Source organism: Dipodomys ordii, unplaced genomic scaffold (genome assembly GCF_000151885.1).
Source record: "Dipodomys ordii isolate 6190 unplaced genomic scaffold, Dord_2.0 Scaffold58, whole genome shotgun sequence".
Taxonomy (NCBI): Eukaryota; Metazoa; Chordata; class Mammalia; order Rodentia; family Heteromyidae; genus Dipodomys; species Dipodomys ordii.
In genome coordinates, this window is record NW_012267274.1 from 4,949,785 (window position 1) to 4,966,816 (window position 17,032).

Sequence of the window (17,032 nt, forward strand, 5' to 3'; positions counted from 1 at the left end):
GGGGAGGGACCCGTGTCCGGGGTGGGGGTGGGGGACAAAGGGATCTGAGCAGAACGGAGGAAAGGGCCAGGCCCTGCAAGCCGGTTGGGTGCGGGAGCCCTGGTGGAAGCTGCGCAGGACGCGCATGCGCAGCCACGTCGGGCTGGGAGGCCCCGGGTGGGCGGTGAGGCCCGCGCGTGCCTCTACAAACAGACCAGCGTGGTCACCATAGAAATGCAAACCACAGGCACGTGCAAACCGGGGTGAGGGCGGGGAGGAGCCGGCTTCAAAGGCAGTGCACCTGGGCCTGCGGAGGCGGGCACACTTGGGCGCGGTGTGCGAAATGCCTGCGGGTGTATAAAGGGCCTGGGCCTGGCTCCTCGAGGGCCCAGACCGACGACCGATCGCACAGGCCAGGCCATGCGTGCTGCCCGTGACTTACCTGCGACGCTGCTGCTGCTGCCGCCGCTGCTGCTGCCGCTGCTGCACCGGCTGGCCGCGCCCCGGCCCGCGCAGGCGCAGGCTGAATCCGTCTTCCACAGCCGGGACCGCTCCGACCTGGCGCCGTCCCCGCGGCAGCGCGCCAAGCCCATCGCCGACCTCCGCGCCGCTCAGGTAGAGGGAGCGCCGCGCGTGCGCAGTAGCGCTCGCCGCCACGGTGGTGGGGGTGGGGGTGGGGAGCATGCGCAGAGCTCGCCACGGGGGCACGTGCAGCCCAAAGCGGGCTTCGTGGTTCGGGGAGGAAACCCGGGCTCCGCGCTTCCCCTCGCGCGGTCGGTTCTGTGGTGGCGCTGGGGATGGAACCCGGGCCGTGCCCAGGCTGGGCCTCAGTCGGGCCTGACGCGCGTGCGCGGCCGCAGGTGGGTCCCACACCCTCCAGGTCCATCCACCCCCAGCTCGGCCCAGGCCGCGCCGGCCTCAGCACAGGACTGGGTCCTGCTTCCTGCCTCCAGACGCACTCCACACCTGCCCCGACCCCCCACCCCCCATCCCATGGGCTCTGGGGGCAGGGACGGGACAAAGCAGCAGCCAAGCCCTCATGGCAAGCACTCCCCAGATCTGGGCGCACTTCTCTCCCACAGAGATTCCTGTCCAGATATGGCTGGTCGAAGGGGTCTTCAGCCCGGGGTCCCAGCCCCAAGGGGCCCCCACCGGCCCCCTCGGGCTCCGCCCTGGCCGAGGCCATGCTCCGGTTCCAAAAGGCCAACGCCCTGCCTGCCAGCGGGAAGCTGGACGCGGCCACACTGGCGGCCATGAACAGGCCACGCTGCGGCGTCCCTGACACGCGGCCCCCGCCCCAGGCTGCTGGGAAGACCCCGCCAGCCCCGCGGGCCCGACCAAAGCGTTTCCTGCAAGCGCTGCTGCCCAGGCCGGGCAGGCAGCGGGAAGACTCCCTGGACAGTGGGGCCATCTGGGCCTTCTCCAAGAAGACCCTCACGTGGAGGCTGGTGGGAGAGGCCTACAGCAGCCAGCTCTCCGTGGACGAGCAGAGATACATTTTCAGACTGGCCTTCAGGATGTGGAGCGAGGTGACGCCGCTGGACTTCCGCGAGGACCTCACGGCCCCCGGGACCACCGTGGACATAAAGCTGGGTTTTGGGAGAGGTAAGAAGGCCACAGACTCGGGACCCATGCAAGTGTCACAAGTCCTCTGGGTCAGGGCCACCGTGGCTGCCACACCCCCGCGTTGTGGCTCAACTAGACTGGGTGGGCTTGCTCCACGCAGACACTAGGGCGGCTGGGCTCAGTCCTGTGGCTCAGGTGGCTTCTGGGGCTTGCTTACCTGCAGCCAGGTAAATTTAGGTGTGCTGGTCAAAGCAGGGCGCCCAGCCACCTTGCTCCCATGGAGAAGCCCCAGGTTGCCTACGTTTTCTCAGGAGCACACACAGGCAACCACCCTGTGCCCTAACTTCTCTGCAGCTCAACTGTGATCTAGGGGTGTTTCCTCTCCCGGCACTGCTCCCCGCACTTGACACTGCCATCTTTTTTTTGGGGGGGGTCCAGTCGTGGGGGCTGAACTCTGGGCCTGGGAGCTGTCCCTCAGCTCTTCAGCTCAAGGCTAACGTTCTACCTACTTGACCCACAGCACCACTTCGGGTTTTTTTCTTTTTGCTTATGTGGTGCTGAGGAATCAAACCCAGGGCCTCAAGCATGCAAGGCAAGCGCTCTACCACTGAGCCACCTTCCCAGCCCTATGGCACTGCCATCTTTATCCTTCCTGGTGGTATTAATGCTGAAGCACACTGCCTGCAGCCTGGGCGCTCCTCCCAAGCAGCTTCCGGAGGTTGGGTGCTCTGAACATCTATGCAGGGCGGGGAGTCTGTAGCAGGCACCCCTTATTCACTGCCACCACGCTCTCTGCCCTTGCAGGCCGACACATGGGCTGCCCTCGGGTGTTTGACGGGAGTGGGCAAGAGTTTGCTCATGCCTGGCGCCTGGGGGACATTCACTTCGATGACGATGAACACTTCACCCCCCCCACCAGTGACATGGGCATCAGCCTTCTCAAGGTAAGTGGTGGGAGCTGCTCCCCTGGGTCAGCGAAGGGCAGGGCAGCAGCGGGCTGAGCGGGAGGCTGGAGCTCTCCTAAAGGCTAGTGGATCTCTGGGGCTGGCTCCCCAATTCTTGCCTGACCCTGTCTCCTGGGCAAGCCCAGCTCACCAGGCACAGGCCTTCTCTCTGCAACCTAGGGACCCGTCCCAGGGGTATGCAAAGACCCAGGCTGGGCCCTGCACCCACGCTTCATGTTCCCCTCTAGGTGGCCGTCCATGAAATTGGCCATGTCCTCGGCTTGCCTCACACCCATAGGACGGGATCCATAATGCAACCCAATTATACTCCCCAGGGGCCTGCCTTTGAGTTGGACTGGTCAGACCGAAAAGCAATTCAAAAGCTGTATGGTAAGGTGGGCCTGGGCCAATCCTCCCCATAACTCCTAGATGACACGAGGGGTCCGCTTCCACTCATGGGGAGGCTGGCCCCCAAGGAGCACAAGGCTGTGCAACTTGGAGCATCTGCCCTCTAGATCCCCATAGGATTGGAGAGCAGAGGGCTGGAGTACTGGTGCAGCACACAGGCCCTGGTGTATTCCCCGGGACCACACACTGACTGCAGCCACGGGTGGAGGACAACGCTTCTCTCCTCCCCGACCAACACACCCAATGTGGGTGGTCCCTCCTTCATCCTTCCTTTCATTTGCCTCCTACCCTGCCTGGGAGGAAAGAGGACCCTACAGCTGCCTAGACACAGGGAGGGCCCTGGGTATCTCCCCAAGCTGTGCGGATGGAGAACCGCTGGAAGTTTACTGCAATCCTAAGTGAAGGACAGCTTAGCCTCGCCTGAGTGGGTTTCAGTCTCTCGTCGTTATGTACCACAGTACTAGCAACTGCTTAATGAAAATGATTTATACCAAGCATAGTAGTACATATTTGTAATCCCAGCACTGGGAAGGCCGAGGCAGGAAGAAGAGCAAGTTTAAAGTCACCCTGGGGTACACAGTGAGACTGTGCCTCAAAAGATGAGATTTGTAAGCCGGGCGCTGGTAGCTCACGCCTGTAATCCTAGCTATTCAGGAGGCTGAGATCTGAGGATTGTGGTTCAAAGCCAGCCCGGGCAGGAAAGACTGTGAGACTCCTATCTCCAATAAACCACCAGAAACCGGAAGTGGCGCTGTAGCTCAAGTGGTAGAGCACTCGCCTTGAGCTGAAGAGCTGAGGGACAGGGCCCAGGCCCAGAGTTCAAGCCCCACGACCGACCAAAAAAAAAGATGAGATTTGTAGCTGGGTGCCATTGGCTCACACCTGAGATCTGAGGATCACGGTTCAAAGCCCAGGCAGCAAAGTCCATGAGATCTTCATCTCCAACCAACCACCAAAAAAGGTGGAAGTGAAGCTGTGGCTTCATGTGGTAGCGGACCAGCCTTGAGTGAAAAAGCTCAGGACAGCACCCAGGCCCAGTTCAGCCCCAAGATTGCCATAAAAAGAACAGAGAGATTAATGACTTAATGTGGATGCCTAAGGAATAGCCATTGGCCTCCTCCTTTCTACTGAAGGTCATTCACAAAGATCATCTCATGCCTATTCCACTCACTGCCTCCTGTTCTCCATACTCAAGAGCCTTTAGTGACAACAAAGCCCAGGCACATTTATTTCCTCCAGTGGAAATTGAACTCCTATGTGCCTTGAACCAACATTTTTTTTTCACTAATGAAATCCGATGGCGTGTGGACACACAGCTGCATCCATGCTGGGGCCAGGAGTGCTGTGAGCAACTAGTATGAATCAGGGCCAGCCTCCTTCCTTCCAATTGCACATGCACCTCTCTTTACAAGGTGCTTCCACAGAAAATCCCAACTTTGCAACTATCCGCATTGCACTTACCTGTGAATGTTGGCTTTTGCGCGGAGCATCCAGTGCCTGGATTTTTCTCTTTTATCCAGGCTCCTGTGAGGGATCATTTGATATCGCATTTGACTGGATTCGCAAAGAAAGAAACCAATACGGTGAAGTGCGGGTGAGATTCAGCACATACTTCTTCCGCAAGAGCTGGTACTGGCTCTATGAAAACCGCAACAACAGGACGCGCTTCGGGGACCCTCTGCAAATCCTCACCGGCTGGCGCGGGATCCCCGCACTAAACCTAGACGCCTTCGTCCACGTCTGGACCTGGAGGCGAGATGAACGCTATTTTTTTAAAGGTAAGTATGGCTCCATTTCCCTTAGTAAACAACTACATTCAGGCTGCGCACTGGTGGCTTATGCCTAGAATCCTAGCTACTCAGGAAGCTGACATGTGAGGATCTTGGTTCATAGCCAACCTGGGCAGCAAAGTCTGAGACCTTAATTTCCAATTAACCACCAAAAAGCAGTAAGTGGAGCTATGACTCAAGTAGTAGAGCGCTAGCCCTCAGTGAAAAAGCTAAGGGACAGCACCCAGGCTGTGTGGTGCACACACATGCACATACACACACCTGTACATGCAGGATAAATGTTTGAAGCCCCTAACAAGGAACCCATTTGGTTGCTGGTAGCATCTGATTAATTCCTGCTTGCACCATCCAATCTCAGGCCTAACTCACTAGGTGAATGGTGTGTGATTCAATGAGTGAGTGCTAGTCAGGAGAGCTTACTAAGAGCGGTGGAAAGGCCTACATCAGCTTTGCTGGTTCTGAAGAAGGCTGCCTTGGAAAGCAACCCACAGCCACAAGCGTTGAAGGGACTGCCGCAGTGGTGACGCTGCCCTGGTCGGAGAATGGAATCAGGATGATGCCGGCGCTGCTAGCAGTCAGGGCTGGACCTAGACTTATGGGCAGGTGAGATGTAAAGCACTAGAAAGGCCACTTGGAATGGGTGTGTGCCTGCATGTGTGTGTGGACAGGCCAGCACAGGGCGGTGCCTAGAAAAGGCCCATGGAGACTAGTGAGTCCATGAGGTGATGGGATACCCACTCAGTGACATTTCTGGGGGACCCAGTCGGCTTCACTTTGGAGAGGCTTGAATGCAGGACCAAGGGTGGGGCTTCACCAAGGGCAGGCCATTCTGTCAAGCACTTTTGCACACAGCCCGTGTGGGCACTCAGCATGGCAAACTCAAATGGCTACAGCCTAATCCCCAACCTGACAGCGTGCACATCGCTTGGCCTGAGCCCTATAATGCACTGCTCTACACCACTCAGTAAGGCAGGAGAAAGACTGAGACTTTCACTGTAAGTGATCCCCAGGCCTGTTTCCCATGGTTTGTGTTAACAGATCCCATGATGTTTCTGATTGGTTCCCAGGAAACCAATACTGGAGGTACGATAGTGATCGGGACCAGGCCTATACAGAAGATGAACAAGGAAGAAGCTACCCCAAACTGATTTCAGAAGGGTTTCCAGGCATCCCCAGCCCCTTGGACACAGCCTTTTATGACCGAAGGCAGCAGTTAATTTACTTCTTTAAGGAGTCCTCTGTAAGTATCCTGCTTCCCCAAGCACTGATGGATGCGTCAAGTGATCGAGCTCTTAGTTAAGAGCTCTTCCCATTACTTCATATCTAGAAAGCGGTGGCAGATCACTAGGTAGAAAATTATAATTTCAAGTCCCAAGAACTGCAGTCAAGTTAAGTGAATCTAAAAATCAATGATTTTGAAAAGCCGGTCTTACTGTGTCACATTTCCTTTGCAGGTATTTGCGTTTGATGTCAACAGAAATCAAGTACTTGACTCTTATCCAATGCAGATCACTCAAGTTTTTCCAGCAGTAGCACCACAAAACCATCCCTTTCGCAATATAGATTCAGCCTACTACTCCTATGCACACAACTCCGTGTTCTTCTTCAAAGGCAATGCCTACTGGAGAGTAGTTAACGACAAGGACCAACAACACAACACATCGCTGCCTTTGAATGGCTTACTTCCAAAGAGGCCTACTTCAGGGAAGTGGTTTGACGTTTGTGATGTTGATGCATCCACACTGAACATGTGATGAGAACAGGAAAATGGAAGTAACCATAGGAGTTCTCTTCTGAGACAAAAAGCCCAACTTCTTTCACAGAGAAAATGAACCAGGTTTTCATTCGCTAAAGCAAATATGGATCCTTAAACCCAGTACAAAAAGCATTCCCTAACTCTAAAACGCCTTGATTTAAAGACCATTATGGGGGGAGGGGGGAGATCAAATAATTTTACTAACATTTTAAAAGGAAAGCTTTAAAAAGAAAGAGAAGCAAGCACTCCTAGGTGGGGTGCTAGTGGCTCATTTCCTGTAATACTAGCTAGCTACTCAGGAGGCTAAGATTTGAGAATCAGGGTTTAAAGCCAAGCCCAGCAGAAGTCTATGACTCTTATTTCCATGTAACCAGCAAAATGCCAGACCAGAGGTGTGACTCAAATGATGAAATACCAGGTGTGAGTGAGAAGGCTAGGAGAAAAAAACAAAGCAAAAAAAAGGCACCCCCCCCAATGGCTCTTCCTTTCTCCGCTGCGAGGGCGCTGCTGCCGTGTCCCATCGGTGCACTGCCCAGTGTGCGCTTGCGGGGGGTGGGCAGCAGTCAGCCAGACCCTCAGGAAGGACGTGCCGCCCTTAGAGGCACTTCTAACAGAGGGGTTTGATGAACCATCACAGAATTTGCATTTCTATTACAAAGCCTCTGTTACGACGTCTTCCTAAAACCTCACAGTGAGCCAAAGGTTTTCAAGCTTCGCTTGGGTGGCAGGAAGCACGGGCACATTCTGGGTGAAGAAATGGAAGCTCCTCTGCCAAACCCCTGTTCCTTGTGGGCTCATCTCCCGGTACCAGCTGCTGCCCTCTTTCCTCTCCATGCGTACTCTCTGGCTTGAAGTAGATGTGCACCCGATGGTCCCGAGCAGCTCTTCCCTGCTCTGTGCAGCCCACCCAGTCGGTGTTCTCCTCTCCATCGGTGACCACTACATTCTGAAGTCAGACCACCGTGGAGCTCTGGAAGCTCACTAGGTAGCTTTACCTTTCCTCTATCAGTGTATCTAGGATAGGAATTGGGCCCCTTTAACTTGTATGCAATATTGGTACTTACGGGTTTTTGTTTTGTTCTTTCTGGTGCCAGTACTGGGGCTTTACTCCAGGCTTCCAGCTCTTGTCCCACCTTTTTGCTCAAGACTGGTGCCACTGGAGCTATAGCTCCACTTCTGGCTTTCTGCTGGTTAATAGAAGAGAGTCTATAGGATTTTCCCAAACTGGCTTTGAACCATGATCCTCAAATCTCAACTTCTGAAATAGCTAGGATTATTGGTGTTGAGCCATCTGTGCCTGGTGCTACTTATTCTTAATACACATCAAAACCCACACCTTAGGGAGGTAGACAAAATCTAGGCAATGAAATTAAGTGAAAAAGACTCAGTAGCCTATGTGACCAGATTACAAATATTATTTCTTGTAAAGAACAAGCTAGCTAGGTATCACAGCTCACACCTGTAATCCCAGCTTACTGGGAGACATTAGGACAATTGCATTTCAAAGTTAGCATAGGCAAGGAGTTGACAAGACCTCATCTTAAACCAGTGAGTTAGGCATGGTGATACGGACCTGTAATCCTTGCTTCAGAGGCCGTAGATAAAAGGCCTCTGGGCAAAAATACAAACGCTATCTGAGAAATGACTAAAACAAAAGAGGGCTGTGGATGCCATCCAAGTTGTAGAGCAACACAAAGTCTTGAGTTCAAACCCCAGTACTGTTGAAACAAAGGACTAGCTAAAGTATAGGCACTCCAAGAAACTTTGCCGGAGGAAAATTACAAATGCATATGAAGAGGTCATTTCTCTCCTCTGCAGAAGTTTTGTTATTGCTGACCTCAGAAGATAGCTAGAATTTATATTTTCTCACCTAAAAATAATTTTCCTCTTGACGAAAGGCTGTTGTTCATCTAAGGATGGCTTAGGAGACAAAGTAAGCAATTTTAATAGCCCTTAACTGTGGCTTATTTCTATTTAAGAAATTCTTTTTAAATTTATCAATGGCAGACAGACACTGTCAGTCAGTGAAGTATACAGATTTAACCATGAGCGGGGGAAGGGCTGTCCCATCTGTGGGCAGCATCTCCTGCACCCAGACTCAGGTCCGCAGGCTTGTCCACAATGGGGTCAATGGCTGGAACTTCAGATTGGACCCAACATCCAAGTGTCTGGCTATGCAGTACCCTGTACCTTGTCTTTCCTGCCACTGAGTAGTAATTGTGAAGAACTGTGGGGCAGGGGTGCAGCTCAGTGGAAGAGTACATGCCTAGCACGCACAGGCCTGGATTCAGTTCTCAGCACACAAACCACAAAGCCAGCAGAGCCTGTCCGCTTTATCCTTTGACAAGAGGGTGCATGTCTGCACACAGCAGCACCGAGAACACAAAACACTGCAGTGACAAGTGACTGGATAGCTGGATCTTACTTTGACTGCTATGATCTTTTACTTTATAAAGCTGAAGAATTAAACTGAGTTCAAATTGCAACTCCATGTGAAGAATGGAAAATGAAACCAGAAGGATATTTTAAATAAATAGCTTATTTATTCAAAATAGTTTTCTTACCTTATTCACAGTTTTGGGTTTATATGAAAAGGGGGTAGTACCTAGTCTTTATCAACTCTCACACAAAACCCCGTCAGAACATGCATCAAATACAGACTGCACAAGGTTTATCTTTGAAAAATCTCCCACTACACCTTAAAAAGGGCCCTTGTTTTTGTGCATTTTAGAAGGAAACACTGTAGATATACAGCAAGTTTAACTCATTTGAACTTACAAAATTATCTGGATAAGTCTCTAAACCAAAGTAACATTTTTTCCAAAATAATCAGATCTTAAACTCGTGTAGCGCTAGTGTAATTGCATCACAAAGTCCATGGAAACCAAGGTGCCATGTGCTTCGCACAGAGAGCACAGCGCTGGAGCAGCCCTCTTGCTTCTGCCTCAAGCACTTCAGAAGCAGCAGCTTTGCAGAGGACTCCACCGTCCGCCTCTGTCCGCGCTGGAAATGACTGCCTCTGCTGCTCACCTGTTCACGCAGCATCTCCTCACCTTCAATGGGACAGCAGAGAGGCTGGACAGGGCCGCTTGGCGTGGAAGGCACTGACAGCGACTGCAGGCGTGCTCTGTGTGCTCATGGGACGGCGCCGCCACCGGTGCTGCCCACTTCCTCGGCCCCCCGGGAGAGCTGCTCCAGCAGACGGATGACGACACCAATCCTTTCCACTAGAGTGGCACTTTTGTTCGCAGTCGCTCTCAAAAGCTGGGAATACACCTGCTTGTTGTTTTTCAGGACTGCATCTTCTTCAATGTTACTGCTGGAGGAGAAAGAGTGGCTGAGAGAGCAGTGGCACAGACAGCAACAGCAGCAGGTGCCCCACCCTGGCCGCCAGACTACCACACACCTACCACCCTGGCCGCCAGACTACCACACACCTACCACCCTGGGCCTGCAGACACTGATGCCGGTGCCCCTTTAACACACCCAGGTCACTCCCTGGCTCTGTGGCAGGGAGTTGGAGAAGGGCACTGGGAGAAGACACAGAGGGAGCACTTTCCAAAACAATGTCATTAGCTCAACAGGATGAGATTGGGGCTCAAAGCCCTGAGACTCGTATCTCCAATTAACCCCGAAAAAAGTCAGGACTAGAGGCAAGTGGTAGACAGCTAACCAAAAGTGAAAAGCCCAGCAAATACAAGGCCCTGAGTTCAACCCCAGGGCCAAAGTAAAAAACACCCCCTCCCCACAAAAACCAAAACAATGTCAGATGATATATGCCAAAGTAAAATGCAATGGAGATGGCCAGGGGCAGGGACGCTGGGTGGCAATCCCTTTACTCTCTTTAAAGGCCCTCAAGTTGTATAGACAGGCACACAGGCACACTGCCCACTGGGGCATGAGCTCTGGAGCCCAGCTGCAGCCATACCTCCACTCTAACTCACTGGCGCAATTCTGGTATGAGAGCACACTATCAACCGTTCCCCTTAGGAAAGATCAGCATACTATGTTAGGTCCCCAACTGCATGGCAAGTCAAGCTCAGTGTGCCTCTTAACAGTCCCATGTGACACCCACCCCACCCCCATGAAACCAGATAACAGCTGACGTCCCCTGACTGCGGTGTAGTGCGGCCCCCGTGAAGAAGGGCAAGGATTGCACTTTGTTTCAACAGCTCAGGTCCTTGGATCAAAGTCTAAGATCTGATTCCACATTGGGTGGGTCTCCATTTCCAAAGTGCATCTCTCCGCGCACCAAGAGACTACCAGGACTGGCACAGAGCATCTGCTGGGACAGTGTCCCAGTCATCCCTTAACCAGCCCGACCCATTAGAAACCCACTTCTCCACTTCTTGTGTGAGTGGCTCAGGGCCTGCACTCTGTCCCTTAGCTTTTTTATTTTCATTTGCATGTTAGCAGAAATATAAGAGAAACGGTCACTGACACACTAGCCAACACTGACGCTGTTTTGTTTTCAAACTGTCCAACACACTTAGTGTATGAACACAGTATCACATCAAGTCTTTTGTTTAATAAGCCCTAAAAAAGAACGACCCCAAATACCTAGTAGAGCTGCATGAACACATTTGAAAACTTTAAATAATGATTTTCTTCAAATGAATATGAATAAACTGAACTGACATAAAATTATTTCGGTCACCACAGGAACATATTAAAAGACTGAAACTATTACCTGTCAGCCAATTACCTAAATCATTCATTTGTGAAGTCAGTGAATTACTGCGTTACATACATTTATATTGCCACCTTGTGGAAACAAATTTACTTGACTGCTGTTAAGCAAGGAAAAGCCAGGAGCTCCTTTTCAAGGGTGTGTAAACACATGCACTGTCTGCTTTGCCTTCATCCTGCTGGGCACCTGAGCTGTGAGCAAATGGGCCGAAGGAGCCACAGCACATCAAGGACTCTCATGAATGAAAGTGCTCCTCACAACACTAAGCTGCACTCAAACCAACTAAGCTGTTCTAGTCAACCTGCCCTTTCCCTCCCAACCAACAGGACCTTGAGATAGTAAGATGGCTCCTCTGTAGCATGCAGCATGGAGAGAAGATCTGAGGCGAAAGCTGGAGCAGACATTAAGAAGTTCCGTATGCAGTCTGCCCCACCATACCATGCAAGGTTTGACTCCCAGTGGATGCTTCAAACTAAGGACAGTACTGACCCTTACATACTCCCCTCCCCCCACCTCTACCCCCAGCTGGACGGTGGTGGTTCATGCCTGTGATCCTAGCTACTCAGGAGGCTGAGATCTGACAATAAGTTTGGAGCCAGCCTAGGCAATAGTCTGTGAGACTTATATCCAATAAACTACTCAGAAAAAACCAGAAGTGGCCATTTGGCTCAAGTGGTAGAGCACTAGTGTTGAATACAGAGACTGAAAGACAGAGCCCAGGCCCTGAGTCCCCCCACAACTCCCCCCCAAAAAAGTTTATAAATTAGGCACTTTAAGAAATTAGCAATAACAACTCACAAAAAAATTTTTTTTTTTTTTTTGCTCAGTCGTGGGGCCTGAACTCTGGGCCTGGGTGCTGTCCCTCAGCTCTTCAGCTCCCACTTCCGGCTTTTTCTGCTTATGTGGTACTAAGGAATCGAACCCAGGACCTCATGCATGCAAGGCAAACACTCTACCACTGAGCCACCTTCCCAGACCTCACCAAACTCTTAATATTAACATAATTTTTCTTTCTTCATTGAGAACATAGACCTATTTCCCTGAAGAAAACATTTCACAGCTTCTCTTTGGCATATACTTATGCATTGGAATCATAGTTTTGTAAAATGGGTGCTGTTTTGAGTCGGGGATCCAGCAGTCAAGCTGATAAACAGGGCAGCTATGAAGTGACAGTGTACCCAGGGAGGACATAGCAAAGAGGTGACTCCTTGTCTGGGGCGGGGGGAAGGGCAGTGTAAGAATTCATCAAAATGGTGCTCAAAACTTGTACATCGTTTATTTATGGAATTTTCCACTTAATTTTTTGGGACAGCAGTTGGCCATAGCTAACTAACCTGAGAAAGCAAAACTTGAGTTATGGAGGGGAGTGAAAACAACTTGAATATAGCAATGTTTGGAAGGTAGCCATGGCAACAACAAAACCATCTCAACCACGGCTCATCCATAGGCTATACAAATGAGCCCCCCCGCCCCCCCGCGAAGGCCTCACAGGTGAAAGGTGTAAAAATTTCCCAGGCAAAACAATTACTTCCCTCAGCCTCTACTGCCCTAGTGACAAGTCCAGTTCTCAACTTCTGAGCCAAAAATCTGTGTAACTATAATCCCTCTGTACATCAACTCTATAAGAATAAATTATTAAAAAACAAAAAGCTGAGAGCCATGGTTCAAATGGTAGGGCACTAGCATTGAATAATAACGTTCAGGAACAGTACCCAAGCCCTGAGTTCAAGCCTCAGGACCAGCACCAAAAAACAAAAGCCAGGAAGCAACAAGAGCATATAGCAAGGCAGTGATGTACTGCCTCCTAGTGGTGCCCTCCTCCTAGGGAGAAAGGCCATGGGAAACAGACACAGGCTGTGCCAGGGCACAGCTGTGGTGGTGGACATATACACAACACAGAGTAGATTCCAATGTGTATAAACAAAAACAAAAATTACCTATACCCCAAGTTATAAAGTGGTAAAACACAAAGGACACCTGATAACAATGGATGTATATAGACTGGTTTTCTTTTGCTTTTGCCTATTTTCCAGATTTTACAATATGGGCCAAACTGTTCTTACATTTTTAAAATAGCAAGGCAACCTCATTATTAGTCAGTGCTCCAGGAAGAACTATGCGACTCAGTTTCTCTTCCCCAATCTGTCTGCACTGGGAAGAGCTTTGGAAGACTGTGAATGTGCAGGAGCTACAAATGGGTCTCAGTAGGTGGTCCAGATGGCTTAAATTCAAGGTATTTCTACACATTAGAAATTACATGCATGTGCCACCACAATTGGCTCAGAAAAACTTTAACTGTCTTAACCACTGGTATTTTAACAAATGTTATTGTTTCATTTACTGACAAGATACCTGCTAAAATCCAGAATCATGAATTAAATCAACTTTCTAAACTGTCAAATTAAAAAATTAAAAGGTAAAGACATGCTATTTATATCTTTCTCCTAACACAGTACTTAGTACTACAATTTCAAATTAAAGTAGTAAGTGACAATAACTTACCTTGCTTTCTTTTTAGTTGAGGACAGCAGTTTGATGGACTGAAGGAGAAGGAATGAAAGTCGAGATTCAAATATACTGAGGAGCTTTGTCACCTCCTCTCGATTAAGTCCAGGAGAAGAATCAGCAGCTGGAGCAGTCCCTCCATCCTTAGGCTAAGAACAGCAGAGTGTTAGAGAGAGAGAGAGAGAGAGAGAGAGTGTTTTCCCATAAATGTGCCATCATATCCCCTCCCTCCCTCCTTCCCACCCTCCTCTCCAGTGCAGAGTGTTACTTCGTGTGTGTGTGTGTGTGTGTGTGTGTGTGCATTCCCATAAATATGTGCCATCATATCCCCTCCCTCCCACCCTCCTCTCCTCTTCCTCCTCACCCCCTCACCTGGTCAAACTCCTCCATGAGCTCCTTCTGGATGAGCTGGAATGCATGTTCAGTTCTCACCATGATGTCAAGAGCTCCAGACAATGTTTTTAACTTCCCAACATTGCTATTCTGACCTGAAGTGTTAAATACAAAGTGATCACGCCTTTACCTACAAATCTAGAAACTCATATCAATGTTAAAGATTTTCAAGTACTAAAAGAATAGCTCATGGGAATCCCAACAAATCTGTATAAGCTTCAGTTGACTAATTTTCCCTTGAAAAACATTAAGTTGTAAGTAAGCAATAACAAATAACTTTCAAGTATGTGAACGATAATGTGGTGGCAGGGGTAATAATGCTTCTCTGCTTCATTGCTTGGCTGCTCAGAACAGCAGCCAGGGAGTAGATACACTGGGCTAAAGAGGACACCTGAGAGGAGTCTGATTTGACTCCACCTACTAACTACCAGATGTGTGTGTTGGTCACACCACTTAGCTCTTACTATTGGTTGTCCCACTGGAAAAAAAGTATAGAATCTTTCCGGTTAAAGTAAGAAGCTGACTAGATGAACTGCCTTCATGTTAATCTCAGGCCTTCTGAATAAAACTTTTCTACCCTATGAGATGATACAAAGCACCTCTGCCCCAGTCCTTCTGGAGCTGACACTGGCAGTGGAGGACTGGTGTGCAATCTTCACCAGAGAGGCCTGGCCTTTGTTGGTGGCTTCCAGAGGGAGATGGCTAAGGCTCTGGAATGTGCTGTGTGATCAGAGTATCTTTGTTTATTTACCTGGGAGCCCTGGACAAGGTGGATACTCTAGGAAATAATTTACTGTTGGGGTTCTCCAGAGAGGCTGAAGTCTAAGTGGGCCATGCAGTTGCTACCAAACTCCAATAAAAAACAAGACAGGGTGATCTTCCAGGCTGGTGGCTGCCGTGGGTGCCACTGTGTGCACTCAGTGCTGTTCCTCCTCTGAGAGGATAACGGCAGCTCCAGGCCTACAACTCTCCTGCACTCTGTTCCTGGAACCTTTTCCTGTAAGAAGCCACAACTAAGAGCAGCTTTCAGTGAATTCTGTGAATCCTAGTGAATTGTCAATCCAAGGAGGGTCTTAAGACCCTTCAAGCTTGCAGTTGGTATCAGAAGTAAGAGTAGCCTAGGGAACAATCCCCTGCCTTCCTCATTCACAGCACAACCGTAACTCTCAAAATAATGTGCTATCAGTGGGGTGCCAATGACCTGTAACCCCAGCTACTCAGGAGGCTGAGATATGAGGATTGTGCCAGTCAAGGCAGGAAAGTCTGTGAGACTCTCATCTCCAATAAACCACCAGAAAACCAAAAGTGGTGCTATGGCTTAAAGTGGCAGAGTGCTAGTCTTGAGCAAAAAAATCAGTGTCAGTGTCCAGGCCCAGAATTCAAGCCCCATGACTGACAAAAATAGCAACAATAATGTACTATCTTTAAAATCAATGCCAAAGGTAACAGTGCTCGGTAGAAAATGTAACTCAATACCTTACTCATGTATCTTTACAATAAATTTTTTTTTTAAAATCAATTGGTAAGTAACTGGAGGTGTGTGGCTCAAATAGTAGAGCATCAGCCATGAGCAATAGAGCTGAGAGCCCAAGACCAAGTCTTGGGCTCAGTACTACACAAAAATAAGTAAATACATAATTTAATGTAGTTGGGGGCGCTTGGGCGTCAAGCTGTTGATTATGTGCAGAATTATCATTGAGACAGGGAGCCAACATTATGAAAACAAATGCGAGTCACTATGTACGAGAAAAAAATACTGGCAGCCGGGCGCCGGTGGCTCACGCCTGTCATCCTAGCTTCTCAGGAGGCTGAGAGCTGAGGATCACGGTTCAAAGCCAGCCGGGACAGAAAAGTCCATGAGACTCTCATCTCCAATAAACCACTAGAAAACTGGAAGTGGTGCTGTAGTTTAAGCGGTAGAGTGCTCGCCTTGAGCTGAAGAACTGAGGGACAGCGCCCAAGCCCAGAGTTCAAGCCCCACGACCGACAAAAAAAGAAAAAAGTACTGGGTAAAATAAGATGAAATGGATGGTTATAAACTACAATATTTATCATCATAGCTTACAAACTACAATACTTACTGTTTTCCTAAAGTATTCATAGTATTAAAATGTTCTTCCTCCCCCGCCCCCGCCCCCACCCCACCAAGTCCTGGGGCTTGAATTTAGGGCCTGGGCACTGTCCCTGAATTTTTTTGCTCAAGGCTAGTATTCTACCACTTGAGCCACAGCTCCATTTCCTGCTCTTGGCCCAGGCTAGCTTTGAATTGCAATCTTCAGATCTCAGTCTCCTGAGAAGCTAGGATTACACATGAACCATCAACACACAGTATATGAAAATGTGTTTAGTAACACTTACTCTGTTTTCTAATTAGAAAATACACAGTAATTTTCTTAAAATTATGAAAAAAGGCACTAACAAGGAAATGAAAATTTCATCATCCATAAATAACTAGATATAATTTTAGTATGTGTATTTCTACAGTTTCTATGGTTAGCTAGAATTCAAACACATCCAAAGATTCCAAGATTTCCACTTCCTCCAGAGAGAGGCTGCATATCTTCCCTACATTGGCCAAAACATCAACAGAAATAACTTGAATAAAAAGCACTTCTAGGAACTACTATATTCCCATTTACAATGTCCAAATGGACACACAGTAAAACAACCCTCCGGCCTCCCTGTCAGCAATGTACTCAGTACATGCCCAGGGTTGAGATCAAGTATTGGAGTTCTCTGGATGTCGGAATATTTGCATAGATTTTAGATTTTATGGGTTGAGCACCCTACTCAAAAACAAATTTACTACAAGAAAAACAGTAAATTGCCATGCTTCTAATAATTGTTTATCATTCAAAAAATCCTTTTCCAAAGACAGCAATGCAGGAAGGGAGCCATGCGCAAGAGCTAGAAGAGGGGCCTAGGTCCCAAGCATCAGAACACCACACGGCGCCTGCCCTGGAAGCAGGTGACAGACACCAGGAGACACTCTCTCTGTCAC

The 17,032-nt window shown here is 49.4% G+C and overlaps 2 protein-coding genes across 2 annotated transcripts in view; one reads left to right on the forward strand and one right to left on the reverse strand.

The window, feature by feature from the left end:
* The first annotated feature begins 399 nt into the window (after positions 1-399).
* On the forward strand, positions 400-6,441 carry Mmp21 (matrix metallopeptidase 21). Its single transcript, XM_013021887.1, has 7 exons — positions 400-594; positions 1,062-1,584; positions 2,350-2,489; positions 2,738-2,879; positions 4,418-4,675; positions 5,755-5,927; positions 6,142-6,441. The coding sequence occupies exons 1-7, from the start codon at positions 400-402 to the stop codon at positions 6,439-6,441; spliced, it is 1,731 nt and encodes a 576-aa protein (XP_012877341.1).
* A 2,522-nt stretch (positions 6,442-8,963) lies between these two features.
* The window catches only part of Edrf1 (erythroid differentiation regulatory factor 1), a 32,259-nt gene continuing 24,190 nt past the window's right edge, over positions 8,964-17,032 (reverse strand). The window contains exons 21-23 of the mRNA XM_013021951.1: positions 14,011-14,126; positions 13,636-13,787; positions 8,964-9,759 (exon numbers count right to left, since the gene is read on the reverse strand). Coding sequence (XP_012877405.1) covers positions 9,579-9,759; positions 13,636-13,787; positions 14,011-14,126 — 449 coding nt within the window. The 3' untranslated portion in view covers positions 8,964-9,578. The remainder of the gene's footprint in view (positions 9,760-13,635; positions 13,788-14,010; positions 14,127-17,032) is intronic.